Consider the following 23,746-nt stretch of genomic DNA (forward strand, 5'->3'; position numbering starts at 1 on the left):
GTGTGACGTCACACGCGCGGCTACGGAACATGCCAGTGAGCTGTGTAAGTGCTGCTGCTGCTGCTGCCCCCTGCAGGACGAAGACGGAGCTCCACTCTTCTTTATTTAATGATTGCTGTCGCAGATGCAATGATCCGTATTTACAGTGTGTACAATAGTGATGTCATGAGGGGAAAAAAAACCAAAACAACAACTTTACAAATATTTGCATAAGAAAAAAAAACAACAACAGAAGTTTGATCGGAAGAAATCCAGTTATTAAAAACAACTCCTACGATAAATGTGTGTTTTTTTAGGTCCAAACGCGTATATTAACGTTTCATCCGTTCACTTCCTCTGACTCTTTCGCAATTAAAGCTGGGGTAGGCGAGATACGCGAAGCGTATGCGTCAGGTGGGAGGAGCTAAGGACGGATCATTTCAATCGCAAAACACGTATGGTTTAAAGCTGCAGTCAGTGATATCGTTCAGTTAAAATCGGGAGTTAAATAACGTAAAAAAAACAAAAAACTCTTCAGCCAATCAGGAGCCAGAACTGAAGTTAGCTAAAATAAAATGAGCTAAAAAATTCGACGTCACTGACGGCAGCTTTTCGGGAAGACGGTGCGGCGTTCAAATGTTATCGTGTTCACGAGATGAGTCAGCAAGAAGTTCGCGTTTCCAAAATGGTGGAGACCCGAGACTTTGTAAATTGGCGGGAAATTAGCTAAACAATTAGCTAAAAGACGACAGCTTTTCTGGAAGATGGTGTGGCGTTCAAATGTTACCGCGTTTCCCGTGTTTACGAGATGAGTCAACGATATTTAAGTTTTCGCAGACAGTTTCAAAAATGGTGGAGTCCAAGATTGTTGTAAATTAGCGCCAAATTAGCATTAGCATTAGCTTGTTGTCAGTATTTTACGACAGTCCGTCGTGTGACACTGTCTGTGTTGTAAATGTTTTCGTCCTACAGAGTCCCGAAGTGTTTAGTTCATCGTACAAAAAGTTAGCGTTACCCGCACGCTAGTAAAACTTTGATTACAGAGTCGCGTTTAAAAGCGCCATGAAATCCCGCCTACCCCAGCTTTAAGTCCAAAACGCTGTGAAAAGTACAAAAAAATAAAATAAATTGCGATAAAACCAAGCTCCGCCCCCACCTGGGCATGGAGGTGACGACGTTAAAGTGACATCAGAGCGAGGTCGCTCCCTCTGAGTCGAGGCCCCCGTGTGGTCACTTAAAGCAGCTACAGGCCAAACTGTGATTCAGGCACAGAGAGACTTCAGAAAAAACAGCGTCGGCTTCGCTGTTCGGACGTTTACGAAGAAAAAAAGAAAACACCTGGGCAGAAATCGCGGGCCTGAGGTACGTCACGCTAACAGGTGCCGAAGCCGAGGATTCCGACTGCGTCTTCCTTTGTTCAAAAAGGAACCGTCGGGATGCGAGCGATAAATACTCGCTCGTACTCTCGGAACGTAATATTATGTGCAAACGAGGAGAAGGGAAGAAGCGAGAGGAAGCCACGCAAAGAAAGATCGGAGATTCAACCATCGAAAATCCTCGGCCCTGTAACTCCGCAAGAAGGAAACGTTAGCAAAGAAAGAACATTTTTGTTCGACTGAAACTGCGACATTTGTGCGACTCTACGCCGACGACGATGAAATGTTCGTTATAGTTACCGTGGTGACTGGAGATGGACTCGGTATAAAATCCTACAAAATCAAGATGTTATTTTATAGATAAAGTCGTACAATCGTCAAACGCCGCGACGTTTGATCCAGGAGTACAGAAAAAAAGTCGGAAGAGTTTCCGACAAACGTCAAAAAACCAGCAGTTTCTGTTAGCGACACCGTGTGTGTGCGTTCGACTGAGCACCTTTGATAGGAGAAAAACCGCACAGATGCTGCCATCTTGAGGAATTATTGATGAACTGCAAGGGTTTGGCCTCCTTTACGTCCAATTTACCGGGTGTAGAAAATAAAGTGCATCCTACGCTTGAGGAAATGTCTTTTCTGGAAACAAAAACTCGTAAAAGAAGAAGAAGAAGAAGAAGAAAAGCACCGACATCGTCGGAGAAAAAACAAACACAAGATCCGAAAATAAACAACGTAAGTCTCGATCAGTAGGATTATACGTAATGCTTCGTCGTCATGTTATTCCGCTTTACCATGCACTTGCAGATTCAAAGACGATGAACATCAGAATCTCTCTGTCTTTCTGTAGATTCTTGCTCACTGAGCGAGCGCTAACGCTAACGCGATAACGTTCATTATTGAGTCTTTTTTTTTTACGGCCTCGACGCCGCGTCACAGCGCCGTCTGCAGAGTCGGATCAAAACCTTCCCGCTCCGGAGACTCGATGTAGTTCGCCGACTCCTGGAGCTTCAGCAGCATCGCCATCTAGTGGGGAAACGGGGAAGGAAAGAAAGCGAGAGTGAGTCGCACTTAACGTGCAATTGTGAACAGAAACATGGGATTGAAAGCATCAGATAATCCGACAAATGTTTATTAATTTTAATTAGTGCTGGGCACTTTAGTGGCGTTGATGACGTCCATGATGACTGACTGGAAAAAGATACATGTGACGTCAGGTTTTACCTACTTTCCCTCCTACCTAGCTACTTACCTACCTAGCTACCATCTAAAATACCTACTTTCCCTCCTACCTAGCTACTTACCTACCTAGCTACCATCTAAAATACCTACTTTCCCTCCTACCTAGCTACTTACCTACCTAGCTACCATCTAAAATACCTACTTTCCCTCCTACCTAGCTACTTACCTACCTAGCTACCATCTAAAATACCTACTTTTCCTCCTACCTAGCTACTTACCTACCATCTAAAATACCTACTTTCATTCCTACCTAGCTACTTACCTACCTAGCTACCATCTAAAATACCTACTTTCCCTCCTACCTAGCTACTTACCTACCTAGCTACCTTCTAAAATACCTACTTTCCCTTCTACCCAGCTACTTACCTACCTAGCTACCTTCTAAAATACCTACTTTCCCTCCTACTTAGCTACTTACCTACCTAGCTACCTTCTAAAATACCTACTTTCCCTCCTACCTAGCTACTTACCTACCTAGCTACCTTCTAAAATACCTACTTTCCCTCCTACCTAGCTACTAACCTGCCTAGCTACCTTCTAAAATACCTACTTTCCCCTCTACTTAGCTACTTACCTACCTAGCTACCTTCTAAAATACCTACTTTCCCTCCTACCTAGCTACTTACATACCTAGGTACCTTCTAAAATACCTACTTTCCCTCCTACCTAGTTACTTACCTACCTACCAACCTTCTAAAATGCCAACTTTCCTCCTACCTACCTACCTGCCTTCCCTCGTTCCTACCTAGCTACCATCTAAAATACCTACTTTCCCTCCTACCTAGCTACTTACCTACCTAGCTACCTTCTAAAATACCTACTTTCCCTTCTACCCAGCTACTTACCTACCTAGCTACCTTCTAAAATACCTACTTTCCCTCCTACTTAGCTACTTACCTACCTAGCTACCTTCTAAAATACCTACTTTCCCTCCTACCTAGCTACTTACCTACCTAGCTACCTTCTAAAATACCTACTTTCCCTCCTACCTAGCTACTAACCTGCCTAGCTACCTTCTAAAATACCTACTTTCCCCTCTACTTAGCTACTTACCTACCTAGCTACCTTCTAAAATACCTACTTTCCCTCCTACCTAGCTACTTACATACCTAGGTACCTTCTAAAATACCTACTTTCCCTCCTACCTAGTTACTTACCTACCTACCAACCTTCTAAAATGCCAACTTTCCTCCTACCTACCTACCTGCCTTCCCTCGTTCCTACCTAGCTACCTTCTAAAATACCTACTTTTCCACCTACCTAGCTACTGACCTACCTAGCTACCTTCTAAAATATTTCTTTCCCTACTACCGTCCTCTCTACCTTGTAAAATATCAAGAATTTATGGTGGGATAACGTGCAGGGAAACCGTCGTACTGTGGACCAAACTCCTTGACAATATTCTTGAAGGACCACAGCCGTAGAGAACGTTAAGAACGGAAGTAAAAACAAAATGGCGGACTCTACCAGTGGGTCTGACTCCAGCGTGCTGGGTGGAGGTGTATCTTTGGGGGGTTTCTTCTCCTCACTGGAGGCGCCGATGCTGGGGGGAGGTAGGTGAAAGAGTCTGGACTGGTCTTGCTGTGCGCTGGGCCACGGCAGGGTTCCCCTCACCCACTCCACCGGATCCTCCCACACCGCCTTCTGTCCACGAACCTGAAGGGGAACATGGAGACGTGAGTGTGTGGAGACGAGGACGGCGTTGTCATGTTACCGCTCTGGAGAACATCGGCGTGGACGTTCACCTTGATGCCATCTCTGGCGCCCTCCTGCAGGTACGGTATGATGGAGTGGTTCCACAGATCAATGAACCACTGCCGGAACTCCGACACCGACACTGGACACGACAGGAAGAAGCAGGGACCTGAGGGAGGAAACACCTGTATTATTTCTTATTCTTAAAAATAAGCAAGGGAACAGTAGGGCTGCAGCTCCCCCCAGTGGTTGTCTTCAGAACAATGCAACTCTAAACTTAATGGTAGATAACCCCTCTATCTCTGTAGCACTGTTAACGTGTAACGTTTACCTTGTAAAATACCTACTTTTCCAACTACCTAGCTATGTACCTACCTAGCTACCTATTAAAATACCTACTTTTCTACCTACCAAGCTACTTACCTACCTAGCTACCTTCTAAAATACCTACTTTCCCCCCGTACCATACTACCTACCTTCTAAAATACTTACTTTCCCTCCTACCTAGCTATTTACCTACATAGCTGCCTTCTTAAATACCTACTTTTCCACCTACCTAGTTGCCTACCTAGCTACCTTGTAAAATACCTACTTTTCCACCTACCTGGCTACTAACCTACCTACCTTCTAAAATACCTACTTTTCCCCCTACCATCCTACCTACCTTGTAAAAGACCTACTTTTCCACCTACCAAGCTACTTACCTACATAGCTACCTTGTAAAATACCTACTTTCCCTCCTACCACCCTACCTACCTTGTAAAAGACCTACTTTTCCACCTACCTAGCTACTTACCTATCTAGCTACCTTCTAAAATACTTACTTTCCCTCCTACCGTCCTACCTACCTCTACTACATACTTATATATTATAAGTTTGCGTGTAAATCTCAGAGCGCCCCCTGTCTGCTGTGTTCTACCTGAGTCGTCTGCGGTTCCTCACCTATAAGGAAGTCGGAAGTGCTGTGTTTCTCCAGGAAGGCGTGGAGGTGGTACCAGAGCTGAGGGACCCAGTCCAGCACCCGGAGCAGAGCTTGGCGGCACGCCGGGTCCTGCTGCTCCACCGGGTCGGCCTCCATGGCTTTCCGGTGCAGGTACCTGAGCAGGAACCCGTTGGCCGGTTCCACGTTGTTGGAGAACGTCACCATCCTGTGATCACAACGTCAAAACGCAAGACCAATTATCCTCTGCTTTTTAGTTTCTTTTTCAAGTTCAAGGCGTAAGAGGATGCTCACCTGAAGCTCAGGTGCAGCCCGTGATTGGACGACATCTTCACCGGCTGATTGGTCGTCCCGATGACGTAAGGACTGAAACATCAACAGAGGAACATTCAGACTCTCACGAGGCAAATCGGACTTTTAAAGACGGTTTAACTCGACTCACCATTTGTGATACTTGCAGGTCAGAGCTCCATTCACAAGCTCAGTGATGGCAGCAGAGTTACTGATGTCATCGATGACGACGACCAGCGGCACATCTGCTCCGCTGTCTCTGTCGATCTGATTGGCTACGTTGGACAGATACAGCTGCAGTTCCTGTGACAGCAGAGAACGCCGCAATTAATGTCGTTTTCTAGAACAGTCGGATGCAAAGACCGCGGGAGCGAAAAGCTGCTGCGGTTTGTACCTTGTGCGTCTGATGGTGCATGTTGAAGGTGACGGCGGCGCCGCGACCCAGCACACACGTCTCGCGGTCGGCCTCGGGCGAGTCGGTCCGGCTGCGCTGCAGGAGGTAGTGGGCCAGGCGCTGGGCCAGGAAGCTCTTTCCGGTCCCGCTGGGTCCGGACAGAACCAGGCGCCGGTGCTTGAGCAGCAGGCCGATGTAGTGCAGCGTCATGGGTTTGGGAATCAGAGTCTCAAACACCAGAGAGTCCACACATTTCTCTGTCAGACCTGGAGACGGGAACAGGAAGCAAGATATGATTAAACAAGATAACGCCATACCAGGAGCTTTATATAGCTTCTTGCAGATTAAGCATGTTTTATACAATGTTTTATAAATAATGTCATATACTTTGATTTGTTATCATTTAGGGAAGTGGTGTGTGAGGTATGAGTATGAGGACAGGATTATTCATCTCCTACACAGTGAGTATGAGCTGTTACCATTAGCTAACAGTACATGGGGCTGAATACACACTAACCTACCTTCTAAAATACTTACTTTCCCTCCTACCTAGCAACTTACCTACCTAACCTACCTTCTAAAATACTTACTTTCCCTCCTACCTAGCAACTTACCTACCTAGCCACCTTCTAAAATACCTACTTTCACTCCTACCTAGCTACTTACCTACCTAGCTACCTTCTATAATACCTACATTCCCACCTAGCTACCTTCTAAAAGACCTACTTTCCCTCCTACCTAGCTACTTACCTACCTTCTAAAATACCTACTTTCCCTGCTAACTAGCTACATATCTACCTAGCCACCTTCTAAAATACCTACTTTCACTCCTACCAAGCTACTTACCTACCTAGCTACCTTCTATAATACCTACATTCCCACCTAGCTACCTTCTAAAAGACCTACTTTCCCTCCTACCTGGCTACTTACCTACATAGCTACCTTCTAAAATACTTACTTTTCCACCTACCTAGCTACTTACGTACCTAGCTACCTTCTAAAATACCTACTTTTCCACCTACCTAGCTACTTTCTAACATACCAACTTTCCCTCCTACTGTCCTACCTACCTAGCTACCTTCTAACATACCGACTTTCCCTCCTACCGTCCTACCTACCTACCAAGCTACCTTCTAAAATACCAACATTCCCTCCTACCTACTTTCTAAAATGCCAACTTTCCACCTACCGAGCTACTTACCTGCCTAGCTACCTTCTAAAATACCTTATTTCCCTACCTACATAGTTACCTACCTTCTAAAATACCTACTTTTACTCCTTCCTACCTACTTTGCCTCATTCCTACCTCCCTACCTACCTACCTTCTAAAATACCTACCTACCTTCTAAATTACCTACTTTCCCTCGTTCCTACCTACCCGCCTTGTAAAATACCTACTTGTCCACCTACCTAGCTACTTACCTACCTAGCTACCTTCTAAAATACCTACTTTCCTCCTGTCTACCTACCTACTTTCCCTCGTACCTACCTACCTACCTTCTAAAATACCTACCTAGCTAGCTAGCTACTGTCCACCCTCAAGTGATCCCTCACCTTTCAACGTGACAAATAATCGAGCCGAACCGCCGTCGAGACAGCGATGAGGTGACGCCTGAGGTTTGTCGCCTCCCATCACCCGCGGGCCGCCGTAGGTCAGCTGGTACGAGTGCAGCGAATCACAGGACAGGCCCAGGCTGGCCGTGGGGTCCACCTGAGTCAGGTAGTCCTGCAGAGACGAGGGAAAACACCTCAGTTTAAACTTGTGCGTTCAGCTCAGTCCACGAAATCGAACATTTTCATTTGGTTGACGTACTTTGAAGGTTTTGGCTACGAGCGCGTCGAGACAGGTCCAGTCCGTCCTGGCACTGACCGGCACCGAGCCCAGGTAAAACTCCTGCTGTTTACACACCTGCACAAACACAAGAGGGAGGCGGTGAGTCACGTCTAACTTTACAGCTGTTGACGTCATTGGATTAAAGATTACATTTTTTTACCTCTGCTTGTTCTTCACCGACGACCAGAACTCGAACGCACACCTCGTCCCGCGAAGACGACACACTCTGCGTGTCCACCGGAGTCGCGTCTGAGAGACAAACGGATGGATTTATGTGAGTGATCCAGGGTAACAAGTGTGTTAAAACAAGGATTTTAGTGTTTTGCACAGTATTGCGCCCTCTGGATCTCTGGATCTGCATCTCAAGCCTGAACAACATGGGTCCCAGAGCAGAGCCTTGAGGGACAACCTCATGTTCTGGTGTCGGGGGTTTTTCTTCTCACCTGGATCTTTGCAGTCATTGAGACTGAGGCTGAAGGACTTGGTGAGGTTCATGCTCATTGGCTGCCTCAGCGACGGCCCCACGAGAGAGGCCAGGCCTGAGGGCTGCGAGGTGGAGGAGGTGGGGCCAGAGCCTGTGCTGGGGGGCTGACTTCCTGTTTTCAAATGGTTGTTCTCCGCCTTCAAGTTCTCCACCATTGACTGGAACAAGAGCAGGTAGAAAAACAAAAAACATTACATTCAAGTTTAATATGTTTTGTGTAACTTTGTGAGTCCATGTGGACGTTTGCGTGAGGTCACCGTGACCTTCGACTGAGTCCAAGTGAACTCTTAACAGAAGATTAAAGATGATTTGTGAGGTCACATTGACCTTAATCTTGTTGATCTTGATGTTCTGGAGATAATGTTCTCACATTTTTTACAGTTTTTATGACTAAATTTGAGCCCAAGTTAACATTTGTTCCAAATTTGCAAAGACTTCCTGGAGATGTTTTTGAGATACTTGAGATCATTGAGTCCATGTGAACATTGAAGGTATTTACAGGTACATTCTTAGTCAGTCATGTTCACGACATCATGAGGACACCATTACTTTTACTTCAACCAGAATAATATCAATCTTTAAGTCCAAGAGAACATTTCAACAAACATTTAAAAGGACCCTCTGGAGATGTTCCTGAAATGTGAGTTCTGTGAGGTCAAAGGAACCTCAAAGGAACCTTGTGCTTTGACTTTTTTTAGGACCAAAATAGAGTCAGGTGATCTTTGAGTCCAGGTGAACTTGTAGACCAAATTTGAAAGAACGTCCTGGAGATGATCCTGCGATGTTCCTTGTTATGGGGTCAAAGTAATCTGGTCAAATCAGGTCATCTTCTCCAGTCCAAGTGAACGTTAAAGACAGACATAATAAAATGTACAGAATGTACATTTGTAATAAACGACGTTCTTAAAAACACGAGATGACCATGACTTTGACCTTCAACGACCAACAATGAATTCATCCTCGAGTCCAAGTTTGAGAAGACTTCCCGGAGATGTTCCTGAGATACTGTTCTCACTGAGGTCAAAGTAACCAAAGTTGAACAAAACTTGAAAATCCTCTCTTAAGCTGACGTGATATTTGTTCACAACAACTGGAAAAACACCACCCACCTGCATGTTGTTCATGGCATCTCTGAGCTGCTCCAGCTGACTGGCCGAGCTCAAAGCCTCCAGCCTGATGTCCGTCAGCGCTCGCTCCTTCTCCCAGAGTTCGGAGCGAAGGTCGGACACCGCCGACTCCTCGATGCTGCCCTCCTCTGTCGTTTCCATGATCCTGCATGTGACAGGAAGGACTCGTCACTAACTGGGTTTGCTCGCCGTTGAGTGTTAAGAGGTGAGGCGAGGCGAGAGGAGGGGCGGGGCTTAGCTACTCACGCAGAGGACGAGGCCGACATGGAGGCGTTAAGGAACAGCGGCGGATCGTCTCCTCCTTCTCCCGACTCGTGAAGCATTTTCGGGGAGTTTGGAGCCGAGGAGTCGGGGGTGGCGATCTCCTCGATGTCCGAGTAGGTTTTAGGGCCTTTTTTGATGCTGAAAGCTTTGTTGAAGGAGCTCCTGAGCTGCACAGAGGAAACGGACCAGAATATTAAACTACAACATCTGTGTTCACAGCTTCCTACTTTCCCTCCTACCTTCCTACCTACCTTATAAAATACCTACTTTTCCTCCTACCTAGCTACTTACCCTCCTACCTAACTCATAAAATGGAAACTTTCCTCCTAACTACCTACCTACTTCCCCTCGTTCCTACCTACCTACCATATTAAAATACCTACTTTTCCTCCTACCTAGCTACTTACCTACCTAGCTACCTTCTAAAATATCTACTTTTTCACCTCGCTAGCTACCTTCTAAAATACCTACTTTTCCACCTACCTAGCTACTTACCTACCTAGCTACCTTCTAAAATACCTACTTTCCCTCCTACTGTCCTACCTACCTTCTAAAATACCTACTTTTCCACCCACCTAGCTACTTTCCTACCTAGCTACCTTCTAAAATACCTACTTTTCCTCCTACCTAGCTACTTACCCTCCTACCTACCTTCTAAAATGGAAATTTTCACCTAACTACCAACCTACTTCCCCTCGTTCCTACCTACATACCTTATAAAATACCTACTTTTCCACCTACCTACCTAGCTACCTTCTAAAATACCTACTTTCCCTCCTACTGTCCTACCTACCTTCTAAAATACCTACTTTTCCACCCACCTAGCTACTTTCCTACCTAGCTACCTTCTAAAATACCTACTTTTCCTCCTACCTAGCTACTTACCCTTCTACCTACCTTCTTAAATGGAAATTTTCTCCTAACTACCAACCTACTTCCCCTCGTTCCTACCTACATACCTTCTAGAATACCTACTTTTCCACCTACCTAGCTACCTTCTAAAATAGCTACTTTTCCACCTACCTAGCTACTTTCTAAAATACCTACTTTCCCTCCTACCTAGCTACTTACCTACCTAGCTACCTTCTAAAATACCTACTTTGCCTCCTACCGTCCTACCTACCTTGTACAAGAAAACACACCTCAATCCTAATAATTAAAATCTTAAACCGCTCACTCTCCCACACCAAAGTCCATGGAGAAAATCAGCAATTTTACATCACAGCAAAAAACGAGCTGTCGATCAACCGCTGGCTCCATCGGTCACTTCAAAACGTCTTATTCTACGACGTTAGCGTTCAAAATTCTTAGTTCGGGATTACCTCAGTGACACAAAGTGACCACACGGGGCAGCAGTAGACCAGCAACTCCTGTGTCCCCATGAGATTAAATCAGTGATTTTCTCTATGGGGTTTGGTGTGAAAGAACGCCGACTTCCTTCATTCTTACCCAGCTCTTCTTCTTCTTCTTCTTGGCGTCCTGGTCCTTCAGGCTGCCCACACTCGACAAACTCGTCAGGCTGTTGAGACTCGAGATGCTCTCGCACGAGTTCTGACGTCGGATTGGAGGTTCTGAAGAAGAAGAAGAAGAAGAAGAAGATCAGAACCCGAGCAGATGACAGAGCGCAGACTTTAACATTTAAAGTCCGAACCTTTCATGTCCGGATTGTTCAGCGCTCCATGAATCACCGCCTGAGCCTCGTCGTTCCTGCACTTCAAATCATCGATGGTTTCCCTCAGGTCCTGCAGCTCAGTGTCCTGCTCAACAACAAAGACGTCCAATCACACACGGATCAGTTTGTATTCTGATGAATGTTATTGTCATTATTGATATTGTACAACAATATTCTTCAAACTGGTGCCATGGAGCAATATATTAAATGTAGGTTTAAAAGCAGTTATGTATGTAGACTAGCGGAGCCAGGAAATCGAACCCTCAACCTTCAAGTTCAAAGACGACTCGCTCTCCCAAAGTTTATAGCCAGTTTACAGCTAACAGCTACAGTAGCAGTTTACAGCTAACAGATACAGTAGCAGTTTACAGCTAACAGCTACAGTAGCAGTTTACAGCTAACAGCTACAGTAGCAGTTTACAGCTAACAGATACAGTAGCAGTTTACAGCTAACAGCTACAGTAGCAGTTTACAGCTAGCAGCTATAGCAGTTTACAGCTATAGTAGAAGTTTACAGCTAACAGCTAGAAGAGCAGTTTACAGCTAACAGCTAGAGGGGCAGTTTACATATAGCATCTACAATAGCAGTTTACAGCTAACAGCTAGAGGGGCAGTTTACATATAGCATCTACAATAGCAGTTTACAGCTAACAGCTAGAGGGGCAGTTTACATATAGCATCTACAATAGCAGTTTACAGCTAACATCTATAGTAGCAGTTTACAGCAAACAGCTACAGTAGCAGTTTACAGCTAACAGCTACAGTAGCAGTTTACAGCTACGGAAACAGTTTACAGCTAACCGCTACAGAAGCAGTTTACAGCTAACAGCTAGAGGAGCAGATTACAGCTTGCAGCTATAGCAGTTTACAGCTAACAGCTAGAGGGGCAGTTTACATATAGCATCTACAATAGCAGTTTACAGCTAACAGCTCCATTAGCAGTTTACAGCTAACAGCTACAGTAGCAGTTTACAGCTAACAGCGTCAGAAGCCGTTTACAGCTAACCGCTACGGAAGCCGTTTACAGCTAACCGCTACGGAAGCCGTTTACAGCTAACAGGTAGAGGAGCAGTTTATAGCAGCTACAACAGCAGCTTGCTTACAGCTAGCGGTGACGATCGCAGTTTAGAGCTAGCAGTGACAGTAGCAGGTTACCTCTAACAGCTACAGAAGAAGTTTACAGCTAACAGCGACAGAAGCAGTTTACAACTAACCACTACGGAAGCAGTTTACAACTAACCGCTACGGAAGCAGTTTACAGCTAACCGCTACGGAAGCAGTTTACAGCTAACCACTACGGAAGCAGTTTACAGCTAACCGCTACGGAAGCAGTTTACAGCTAACCGCTACGGAAGCAGTTTACAGCTAACAGTGGCAGTTTGAGATGGTAGTGACAGTAGCCGTTTACAGCTAGCAGCTACTGTAGCATCATGACATTGGTGTTTGACTTTAGTGCATACTAGTGTCTGGCTTCAGTAGCTGCAGCGACGTCTCCTCACAGGAGGGACATTAAAATAAGTTTAGCATCATCTCTAGTTTGGTATTAACTCATACAAACATCCAGGTGTCAGAATAAAAGTACCTGCTTCTTCCTCAAAAACCAACATTATATTCAGCCTATTTAAGCAACTTCCTCCAGATTTTTAGCAACTCCAGTGGAACAGGAAGTTTGATCGTTGTGCTAAATGTCGTGTCGGATAAAAATAAAACAAAGCCACGCTCACGTTGTCCAGTAAATGGCATCGTGTAAATATAGCTTCGAAGGGTGAAAAGTGCAACGTAAACACGTTATTTCCACTTTAACGACGTGTTATTGCAGCACTAAAGCTGCAGCCACACCTGCTCGCTCTGGTCATATGAACAGTTCAAAAGGACAAAGCGTTCGGATCTGTGCTGCTCCGTCGTCTGCGGAGGCTGATCCCAGTGCAGCCGCTGCATCTCCTCAAGGTTAAGGCTGCACAGGTCACTGCTCTGGCACCGACAACAAAAGACTGTTCCTGGAGTTTTCCAGACAGAGCTTTAGCTTTCAGAGCGAGCAGAAAAGCATGAAGCCGTCAGAGAGTGAGCATCAGCAGCAGCATCAGCAGCAGCAGCATCAGCAGCAGCAGCAGCAGCAGCAGCGCCTCAGGCTCCGATCAGTGCATTCACACCAGCGTCCACACAAAGGCAGGACGACGCAGGAATGCCAGCCTCAGGTGATCGCTGTCAACTCAGGCAGCTGCGGCCTCTTCCCCGCAGACGTATGCGTTTGCACTAAAAGCTGGTGTTTAAACGTGTGTGTTTTTAAAAGCGCTAGGCGCGTTAACGTGCATTAACGTTTACCGCCGCTATCGCGTTTCCGTGGCGCAAAAAGACGCGCGTGACGTCATGTTTACGTGACTTCCCGATTGTTAAAATGAGTCTCTAAAGTAGCACAGGTACGCTGGTTATTTGTTAGTGCTCCAGTTCCACTGTAAGAGCGCTAACGGCGCTAAAGGAGCTAATGCAGCTAACGGAGCTAACTGTAAACTGTCGCGGCATGTAAACATGACACCCCGCGCGTCTTTTTTTCCGATCAGTCGTCGTGGAAACGTGTCGTGCGTTAGCCTAGTGGCCAGCACTAGTTTTTACGCTGCGACCCAGAGAGAGTACGCTATTTTTAGCGATATTATTAATTCATGACAACTTTCTACAATACGGGATTTAGTGCACGCAAACAGCGTCCGGAGTTAAAAAATGGCATTTGAATCACATTGGAAAACCCTCGGAAATTCAAAGTTCAAGGCTCCAAAAGACATAGCGCTAGGTTTAGCGCTAGCACTGACAGTAGCCGGTTACAGCTAACAGCCACAGAAGCAGTTCGCAGCTAACAGCTAGCAGTGGCAGTTTGAAGATAGTAGTGACAATAGCCGTTTACAGCGAACAGCTGCTAGCTACAACAGCAGCTTACTTGTAGCTAGCAGTAACAGTCACTAGAGCTAGCAGTGACAGTAGCAGGTTACAGCGAACAGCTGCTAGCTACAACGGCAGCTTACTTGTAGCTAGCAGTGACTGTAGCAGTAGCAGTTTACAGCTAAAAACCACAGTTCAGAGCTAGCATTTACAGTAGTAATTTACAGTAACGGTTTACAGAAGCAGCTAGCAGCTACTGTAGCATCATGACACTCGTGTTCAAACCAAAAATTCTTCAGTTTTATTTATTTCTTTGTTCTAAAAATCCCCCCAAAAAATGCTAAAACCGATTCATCGATGATCAAAATAGTTAAAAGTAATTCATTTTAATTAAATAAATACAAGTTACTGTTTAAATTATACAAAATAAATGTCTTTACTTCAGTCGCAACACTATTGTCAGTATTTGGAATAGAAATAATAACGTAAACTGAATATTAAACACATGAATAAAAACGTGATGACGACGTTACCTTCTGTTCGTGGCTCATCGACAGACTCTGCAGACGCGTCGTCATCAGCGTCAAACTCTGCTCAAAGGCGGCGACAAGGTTTGCCTGTTTGGAAAAGACAAGAAAAAACAAATAAATAAGAAGAAAATAAACGACAAAAACGCGTCAACCTCGTCTGCACCAAACCCCGTAGAGAAAACCAGCGATTTTACGTCACAGCGACACAGGAGTTGTTGATCCGCTGCTGCCTCCGTCACTAAGTCTAAACGTCTTATTTGATGAATTCGGCATTTGACATTTTTCATTCCAACTTATCTTAATGACACAAAGTGACCACACGAGGCAGCAGAGGACCAGCAGAGATGGTGTCGCCCTGAGCTAAAATCAGTGGTTTTCGTTTGGTGAGGGGGGGGCGACACAAAGTCAGGCCGTCTCAGTTACCTGAGCCTCGGGGGGGGGGGACATGGACAAGAGTGACAGGTGTGAGAGGGGGGCGGAGCTACTGCTGACTCTACAGTTACCTGGAGGTGAAAAGGTTCCACACGGTGACAGGAAACCGTGTCTGGTTTCCTCACAGCTGTGTGGGATTTTTTTTTGTACTGAATGTACTGAAATACTAGATTATTGTTGGATTAATAATCCCCTGAAAAGCGTACGTACGTTTGCCATCAGCTGCGTGGTCAGATTAGAAACCTTCTCCTGCGACGACTCCAGCTCACGCCTCAGTTTACGGATTTGCTGCGAGGTGAGAAAAAAAAAAAAACAGTTCAGAGTTCAGCGTTTTTAACGTCGTTAAAACACGAGAAGACGAAGATGAAGAGGAGGAGAAATGACGGGATGTGAGGGAGTGAGTGAGAGAGAGAGAGAGTGATGGATGAGAGGAGGAAGAAAGAGAGGAGGAGGAGGAAATACTCACCTCTCCCTGAATCCTTTCCTCAGCCTTAGGAAGCAGAGGGAATAAAAAAAGAAGTCAAGGTGTTAGAAAAGACACAGGAAGAGGAGGAGGAAGAGGAGGAGGACAGGAAGAGGAGAGGAGAGGAAGAGGAAGAGGAGGAGAGGAAGAGGAGGAGGAGAGGAAGAGGAGGAGGAGAGGAAGAGGAGAGAGGAGGAGAGGAAGAGGAGGAGGAGAGGAGAGGAAGAGGAGAGAGGAGGAAGAGGTGAGGAGAGGAAGAGGAGGAGAGGAAGAGGAGGAGGAGAGGAAGAGGAGGAGAGGAAGAGGAGGAGGAGAGGAAGAGGAGGAGGAGAGGAAGAGGAGGAGAGGAGAGTGGTGAGAAGAAGAGGAGAGGAAGAGAGGAGAAGAGGAAGAGGCGAGGAAGAGGAGGAGGGGAGAAGAGAGAGGAGAGGAGAGGAAGAAGAAAAGAAGAGGAGGAGATGAAGAAGAGAGGAAGTTGAGATGAAGAAGAAAGAAAGTGGAGATGAAGAAATAAGGAAGAGGAGAGGAAGAAGAAAGGAAGTGGAGATGAAGAAGAAAGGAAGTCGAAAGAAAGGAAGTGGAAGATAAATTGAAAGAAGAAGAAGAGAGGAAGCAGAGATGAAGAAGGAGGAAGTAGAGATGAGAGGAAGAGGAACAGAGAGGACGTAGAATGAAGTGCAGAAGAAAGAAAGAGGAAAGGAAGTAAAGAGATGAAGGAGAGGAAAGGAAGAGGAAGACAAACAGGAAGAAGAGGAGGGAAACAGGAAGTGACAGGGGTTGAGAAAAGGAAGTGAAGAGTAATAAGTGTGTGTGTGTGTGTGTGTGTGTGTGTGTGTGTGTGCGTACCAAAGCAGAGAGTCTGGTCTCAAGAGTCGACTGTTTGTGTGTGAGACAAGAAGAGGAAACATCACTGTACACACACACACACACGGACACACACACACGCACGCACGCACGCACGCACGCACGCACGCACGCACGCACGCACGCACGCACGCACACACACACACACACACACACACACACACACACACACACACACACACACACACACACACACACACACACACACACACACACACACACACACACACACACACACACACACACACACACACACACACAGCTGTATCTACCTGTGTCTTCATGCTGTCCACACTCACCGAGGAGTAAGTGGACGAGGCGTTGGACGCCAGCGAGAGGACGGAGCCGTGAACTGAGGACGAGAAGAAGAAGAAGAAGAAACAACATCACGTCACAGAAGCTACGACGTTTCCCCGAAAACACGTCGTCAAAGTCGACGTTTGCGCCACGATAAAAGGCTTCCCCCCCGTCCCCAAAAGATGTTCCCGAGTTTTATGAATCTGGACGCTAACTTCAACATCGCTACAGATGCTAATGCTAATGCTAACTTCAACATTTGTTTATTTATTTTTTAAGTACCGAGGTTTATCCTCCGTGCTCCACCAGGGGGCAGCGTGGCGGCGTCCCGCGACTCACCTTCGTCCTCCTTGTCCCTGAAGGAGCCGGAGCGAACCATTCCCATGCTGCGGGGACGCTCGGCCAGCGACAGCGTGCTGCCGAGCGGCGACGCGGCGCACTCCGCGTCGTGCGCCGGGATGCTGTTGGAGCGCGTCATCCTCGGAGCTCCGCCCACAGGACTGGGAACTGGAACAGGAAACAGGAAGTTATATATATATATATATATATATATATATATATATATATATATATATATATATATATATATATATATATATATATATATATGTATGTACGCCATATATGTGCGCGTGTCGCGGCGATTATACTGACCCCCGGTGGTCTTTGAGGAGCGCGGCAGCGAGGTGGGCGACGACAGCGGCGGCAGAGCGAGCGAGTCGGTCGCGCCGAGGACGGAGTGGGAGTGTCTCCGCTCCCCTTTCTCCTTTAGCTCCTCCCCCTCCGCCGCCTGGTGGGCGCCGTTGAAACTGCACGGAAAGAATTTTCAGCATTAGCATTGTTTTTTTTTCAGAATAAAAGCTCGAAATCAGGATCAATTTTTTTTTTTAAATCCTCGGAGAGTAAATCCATGCCAGTTCTTACCTTAAACCTTTCTTGGGCAGCGTGTTTCTGTCCCTCTGTGAGCTGTGGAAATTAAACCGTGTCATTATTTAATTACAGGGCATTTAAGAGTTATTTAAGCGTTCGGAGGAGGACGCGGCGACACGGCGCTGTCAGCCGCTAATTATGACGTCAGTGTGTGTGTGTGCGTGTGTGTTTAAATAGAACGTTTCATTTGCCCCCAAAGTCATTATTTTTCCTTCGTTCACGCTCCCTGCACCAAACCCCATAGAGAAAATCAGCGATTTTAACATCACAGAGACACAGGAGTTCACAGGAGTTTTTGATCCACTTCTGCCTCCATCGCTAACTTCAAATGTCTTATTTTGTAAAATTCGGCATTGAAAATTCTTTGTTCAGATCCACCTCAGTGGCACAAAGTGACCACACGAGGCAGCAGTGGACCAGCAGCTGCTGTACTGAGTGAGTGACCGTGTGAGCTAAAATCGGTGATTTTCTCTATGGGGTTTGGTGTGGGAGAGTGAGCGGTTTTAAAAGTCTGTTTTAGAGTGAAAAGAGCGTTTAAAGAGAAACTGAGATTAGAGTCCAAATATTATAGTCGAAATCTGAGATTAAAGTCCAAGTATGAATTGAAATCTGAGATCAGAGTCGAAATATTAGAGTTGAAATCTGAGATTAGGGTCAAAATCTGAGATTAGAGTCCAAATATTTGAGTCAGAAACTGAGATTAGAAAATCGAAATCTGAGATTAGAGTCCAAATATTGGAGTTGAAATCTGAGATTAGAGTCAAAATCTGAGATGAAAATCCAAACATTTGAGTCAGAAACTGAGATTAGAAAATCGAAATCTGAGATTAGAGTCAAAATCTGAGATTAGAGTCCAAATATTGGAGTCAAAATCTGAGATTAAATCCAAACATTTGAGTCAGAAACTGAGATTAGAAAATCGAAATCTGAGATTAGAGTCAAAATCTGAGATTAAAATCCAACTACTATTTACAAAGTGATGAGTTAAAGTGATAATTCAGGCTGCGCGGCTGCCAACGTGGACACTTCACCTCAGAACGCGGCTGTTAAAGGCGGTTAACGGCATCAAAGGCGTCAACATTAGAGTGAAAAGAGCGTTTAAAGGTCCGGGCCGTACCATCCAGTCACAGACGGTGTGTGATGACCTTATAATGACAGATGTCTGGTTTCCTGTAGCCTTAGAATAAAACCTCGTCCGTGTAATTAAGGCAAAAGGCCTTGCTTTTTCGGCGGCGGCCATCTTGTGCAACAACAACAACAACATGAATGGACAAACCAGACAGAGGAAGAGAAGAAGAAGAAAAACAAACTGTCTGGAACGTGAAGGTCAGTTTAGTTTGTTGTCGCTAAAAGGTCAGTTATTGCTGCACAACAGAGGATTAGTTTGAGTTCTGACTCAGAATAACTCAGATTTCTGAGTTTTAAAGTCAGAATTCCAAGTTTAAAGTCGTTTAAAGTCAGAATTATGAGTTTTAAAGTCAGAATTCCGAGTTTAAAGTGGTTTAAAGTCAGAATTATGAGTTTTAAAGTCAGAATTCTGATAATTAAGTAAAAAATTCTGAGAATAAAGTCAGAATTCTGAGTTTAAAATTGTTTGAAGTCAGAATTATGAGTTTTAAAGTCAGAATTCTGATAATTAAGTAAAACATTCTTAGACTAAAGTTAGAGTTCTGAGTTTAAAGTCATTTAAAGTCAGAATTCTGAGTTTTAAAGTCAGAATTCCGAGTTTAAAGTCGTTTAAAGTCAGAATTCCGAGTTTAAAGTCGTTTAAAGTCAGAATTATGAGTTTAAAGTCGTTTAAAGTCAGAATTCCGAGTTTAAAGTCGTTGAAAGTCAGAATTATGAGTTTTAAAGTCAGAATTCTGATAATTAAGTAAAAAATTCTGAGAATAAAGTCAGAATTCTGAGTTTAAAAGTGTTTAAAGTCAGAATTCTGAGTTTAAAGTCGTTGAAAGACAGAATTCTGAGTTTTAAAGTCAGAATTCTGAGTTTTAGTCAGAATTCTGAGAATTGAGTAAAAAAATCTGAGACTTAAGTCCGAGTTCTGAGTTTTAAATTCAGAATTCTGAGTTTAAAGTCATTCAAAGTCAGAATTAAAGTAAATAATAAATAAAGTTGTCATCTGTGGACTCAAGAGACTCATGTACTGTCCCTGAACAATGACAGCTGGTGACAGGTGCAGTTCCACATATGGCCAGTAGATGGAGCTCCGTTACAGTCGTGCTTGTGTGTGTGTGTGTGTGTGTGTGCACTCACGTGTCAGGGACGGTCAGTGAGATCCTCCTGTCCTCCAGCCTCTCTCTCTCCCTCTTCACCTCCCTCTCTCCTCCGTAGCCTCTCACCAGGCTCTGCCTCTCGCTGCTGTTCTCCGTGGCCTGCGGCTCCGGCGCCAGACTCATGTGCAGCGGCAGCGCCTCCATGCTGCGGTGCAGCCCGGACAGACGCGGGTACAGCAGGGGGGAGGAGCCTCCTCTGCTCGCGTCCACGCCCGGCGACGACGCCTGACGCTGACCCAGGGTCAGGCCCGAGGTGGAGAAGCACGCCGAGGAGTTCACGTTGAGGAGAGGGGCGGGGCTAGGAGTCAGGCGCGAGGAGGAGGAGGAGGAGGAGGAGGAGGAGGCGGAGCTTCCCGTCGAACCGGCCAAGTCCTGGAGCTTAGAGTACGGAGGGATCTTTGGAGGCAGAGAGTCTTGGACCCCCACGTCCAGGCTGTTGGAGTTCATCTTATCCAGCTGGGCCATGGACGGAGGCTTCGCCAGGCTGCGCACGCCAGATAATCTAAGAACAGGAAGTATACATAGTTTTATAGCTATAAGCTAGCAGCTATGTACAAAGTCGTGAGTAAAAGTGATATTTCCGGCCGGTTAATGGCGGTTAACGGCATCAACGGCGTCAACATTAACAGTTACCAAAGAATGCCAAAGAAAAGTCAGAATTCCGAGTTTAAAGTCGTTGAAAGTCAGAATTATGAGTTTTAAAGTCAGAATTCTGATAATTAAGTAAAAAATTCTGAGAATAAAGTCAGAATTATGAGTTTTAAGTCGTTTAAAGTCAGAATTATGAGTTTTAAAGTCAGAATTCCGAGTTTAAAGTCAGAATTCCGAGTTTAAAGTCGTTTTAAAGTCAGAATTATGAGTTTAAGAACTGATAAGCAAAGAATTAAAGAATGCCAAAGAATTTTCCTCAAAAAAGTTTAAGTGTCCAAGCGACCGTTTCTACCCAATCTGAGGAAGTTTTCTGGAGGTACAGAATCACATACAGTCAGTGCCTCGTTGTCTTATCTGAAGTCAGAAACTGAGATTGGAGTGGAAATCTGAGATTAGAGGCCAAATATTATAGTCGTAAACTGAGATTAAGGTCCAAGTATAAATCGAAATCTGAGATTAGACTTGAAATCTGAGAGGAGAGTCAAAATCTGAGATTAGACTGTAAATCTGAGATTAGAGTCCAAATATTATAGTCGAAAATCTGAGATTAAAGTCAAAATCTGAGATAAGAGTCAAAATATTGGAGTTGAAATCTGAGATTAGAGTCGAAATCTGAGATTAAAATCCAAAAATTAGAGTCAGAAACTGAGATTAGAGTGGAAATCTGAGATAAGAGTCCAAATATTATAGTCGAAATCTGAGATTAAAGTCCAAGTATAAATTGAAATCTGAGATTAGAGTTGAAATCCGAGATTAGAGTCCAAATCTGAGAATAGTCAAAATCTGAATTTAAAATCCAAAAATTTGAGTCAGAAACTGAGATTAGAAATCGAAATCTGAGATTAGCGTCCAAATATTAGAGTTAAAATCTGAGATTAAAATCCAACTACTATGTACAAAGTGATGAGTTAAAGTGATATTTCAGGCCGCGCGGCTGCCGACGTGGACACTTAACCTCTGAACGCGGCCGTGAAAGGCAGTTAACGGCATCAACGGCATCAACATTAACGCATGATGACGCGCGTGACGTCATGTTTACGTGACTGCACGATCGTTAAAACGAGTCTCTAAAGTTAACGCTAACCTTTAAAAACAGAGGCACGCAAACGCAGTACGCAGGTACGCTGGTTATTAGTTAGCGCTGCTCTTTTCCTTTAATAAACAGACGGCTCCAGTTCCACTGTAGGCTAACGCTAACGGCGCTAAAGGAGCTAACGCAACTAACGGAGCTTACTGGTAAAAGGTGCCTGGAGTCCGGTGCCGCGGCAAGTAAAAAAAAGGACTTCACAGGTGTCTTTTTCCGGTCAGTCGTCATGGAAACACGGCGCGTGTTAACCGCCGTTAGCGCGCTAACATGCCCAGCGCTAGTGTAAACTGCAACCTTGTTACCTGTGTGTGTTGCTGGACGTCGCGTCCATGCTCTTCCCGCTGCTGGGAGGCCGCAGCCCCTGTAGCTTTGTTCCGTTCTCGGCTAGCGTCTGAGCGCAGCCTCCCTTCAGAGAGCCGCCGCCGCCGCCGCCGCCGCACTCCGAGTCGGACACGACCGCTTTAGCTTTGGCGCGCTCCTTCTCTTTCTCTCGGTCCGTTTGATTGACAGGTCCGAGGCTCGGGATCCCGCGACCGCCCGTCTTACTCAGGCCCGTTCCGGGTTCTTTGAGCTTGGAGCCGTGCGGCGCCGTCGCGGAGGGTTTGCTCAGTCCGGAGTTCGCGTCCATGGTCGTGCTAACGGGGCGAGCCGAGCTCGGCCGGGTCAGGGTTAGCGTGCTCGTCTTGGCCGGGCGAGGAAGCGAGCGGTACTGCAGAGACGTCCTGGCGTTCGGGGACAGGAACCCACTGTGGTCGTTGCTGGAAACGTCCAAACTGGTCTTGCGTCCTCCACCTCCTCCACCACCGGAGGGCGCTGGTTTGACAGGAATCCCCGATGTTTTGGGAATCTTCCCCACAGTCGGGATAGCGCTGACACCCGTGCCGTTCGTCGCGTTCGGCTTCTTGAAGCCAAAGTTGCCGCCAGTGGACGGTCGGACCAGGCCGGAGGGAGGTTTACGCTGCTCAGCGGCGCCGGAGCCGTTCCGGTGATCCTTACCGGCATCAGAGGACGATCGCTGAAGACCCGACGTCTTCACCGCTAACCGAGACTTATCCACGGGCTTCACGTCAGACTTCACCGGACCTGGAGAAGTGAAGGAGAAAAAAACAAACGTTTAAACCACAGGAAGAACAGGTCATCCTAGAATCCAAGTCCAGATTCAGTCCAGGTGTTTCTTCAAACATCTCCAGACACTTTACCTTTGATCTATCACATATTTAAATCCAAGTAAACGACAGATAGAAGAAATAGGAGGATGTTCCCCTAAGATGTTGCTTTAGATCTTTGAATTCTAGTCACCTCGTCCATGTAAGACGTTTGTGTCCTTTAATATAAGACACTTAAGGTCACTTTTATTCACCTAAACCTAATCACGTCATCTTTGGGTCACGTTACCAAAAATGGTGCCAAAGAATTTTCCTCAAAAAAAGTTCCTGAAAACTTGAGTCCAAGTGACCGTTTCTACTCAATCTGAAGAAGTTATGAAGAAGGTTTTCTGGGAGGTACAGAATCACAGTCGGTGTCTTGTCGTCTTATCTGAAGTCAGAACTGAGATTAGAGTGGAAATCTGAGATTAAAGTCTAAAAATTAGTCAGAAACTGAGATTAGAGTCGAAATCTGAAATTAGAGTCCAAATATAAGAGTCGAAATCTGAGATTAGAGTCCAAATATTAGAGTCGAAATCTGAGATTAGAGTCCAAATATTAGAGTCGAAATCTGAGATTAGAGTCCAAATATTAGAGTCGAAATCTGAGATTAGAGTCCAAATATTAGAGTCGAAATCTGAGATTAGAGTCCAAATATTAGAGTCAAAATCTGAGATTAAGGTCCAAATATTAGAGTCCAAATCTGAGATTAAAGTCTAAATATTAGAGTTGAAATCTGAGATTAAAGTCCAAATATAGTCCTGAGATTAAAATCCAAATATTAGTCAGAAACTGAGATTAGAAGTAGAAATCTGAGATTAGAGTGCAAATATTAGAGTCGTAATCTGAGATTAGAGTCCAAATATTAGAGTCGAAATCTGAGATTAGAGTCCAAATATTAGAGTAGA

General features: G+C 45.3%; 1 protein-coding gene across 1 annotated transcript in view; it reads right to left on the reverse strand.

The window, feature by feature from the left end:
* Positions 1 to 1,994: 1,994 nt before the first annotated feature.
* The window catches only part of nav1a (neuron navigator 1a), a 49,480-nt gene continuing 27,728 nt past the window's right edge, over positions 1,995 to 23,746 (reverse strand). The window contains exons 4-26 of the mRNA XM_083894657.1: positions 21,996 to 22,776; positions 19,936 to 20,457; positions 17,674 to 17,715; positions 17,404 to 17,558; positions 17,089 to 17,256; positions 16,725 to 16,804; positions 15,336 to 15,413; positions 14,697 to 14,780; positions 11,272 to 11,377; positions 11,070 to 11,191; positions 9,603 to 9,787; positions 9,339 to 9,501; positions 8,189 to 8,387; positions 7,906 to 7,994; positions 7,725 to 7,820; positions 7,466 to 7,637; positions 5,912 to 6,177; positions 5,669 to 5,820; positions 5,521 to 5,592; positions 5,229 to 5,434; positions 4,337 to 4,455; positions 4,059 to 4,247; positions 1,995 to 2,375 (exon numbers count right to left, since the gene is read on the reverse strand). Coding sequence (XP_083750783.1) covers positions 2,283 to 2,375; positions 4,059 to 4,247; positions 4,337 to 4,455; positions 5,229 to 5,434; positions 5,521 to 5,592; positions 5,669 to 5,820; positions 5,912 to 6,177; positions 7,466 to 7,637; positions 7,725 to 7,820; positions 7,906 to 7,994; positions 8,189 to 8,387; positions 9,339 to 9,501; positions 9,603 to 9,787; positions 11,070 to 11,191; positions 11,272 to 11,377; positions 14,697 to 14,780; positions 15,336 to 15,413; positions 16,725 to 16,804; positions 17,089 to 17,256; positions 17,404 to 17,558; positions 17,674 to 17,715; positions 19,936 to 20,457; positions 21,996 to 22,776 — 4,139 coding nt within the window. The 3' untranslated portion in view covers positions 1,995 to 2,282. The remainder of the gene's footprint in view (positions 2,376 to 4,058; positions 4,248 to 4,336; positions 4,456 to 5,228; positions 5,435 to 5,520; positions 5,593 to 5,668; positions 5,821 to 5,911; positions 6,178 to 7,465; positions 7,638 to 7,724; positions 7,821 to 7,905; positions 7,995 to 8,188; positions 8,388 to 9,338; positions 9,502 to 9,602; positions 9,788 to 11,069; positions 11,192 to 11,271; positions 11,378 to 14,696; positions 14,781 to 15,335; positions 15,414 to 16,724; positions 16,805 to 17,088; positions 17,257 to 17,403; positions 17,559 to 17,673; positions 17,716 to 19,935; positions 20,458 to 21,995; positions 22,777 to 23,746) is intronic.

The sequence above is a fragment of the Microchirus variegatus genome (assembly GCF_963457635.1).
Source record: "Microchirus variegatus genome assembly, chromosome: 9".
NCBI classification, from domain to species: Eukaryota; Metazoa; Chordata; class Actinopteri; order Pleuronectiformes; family Soleidae; genus Microchirus; species Microchirus variegatus.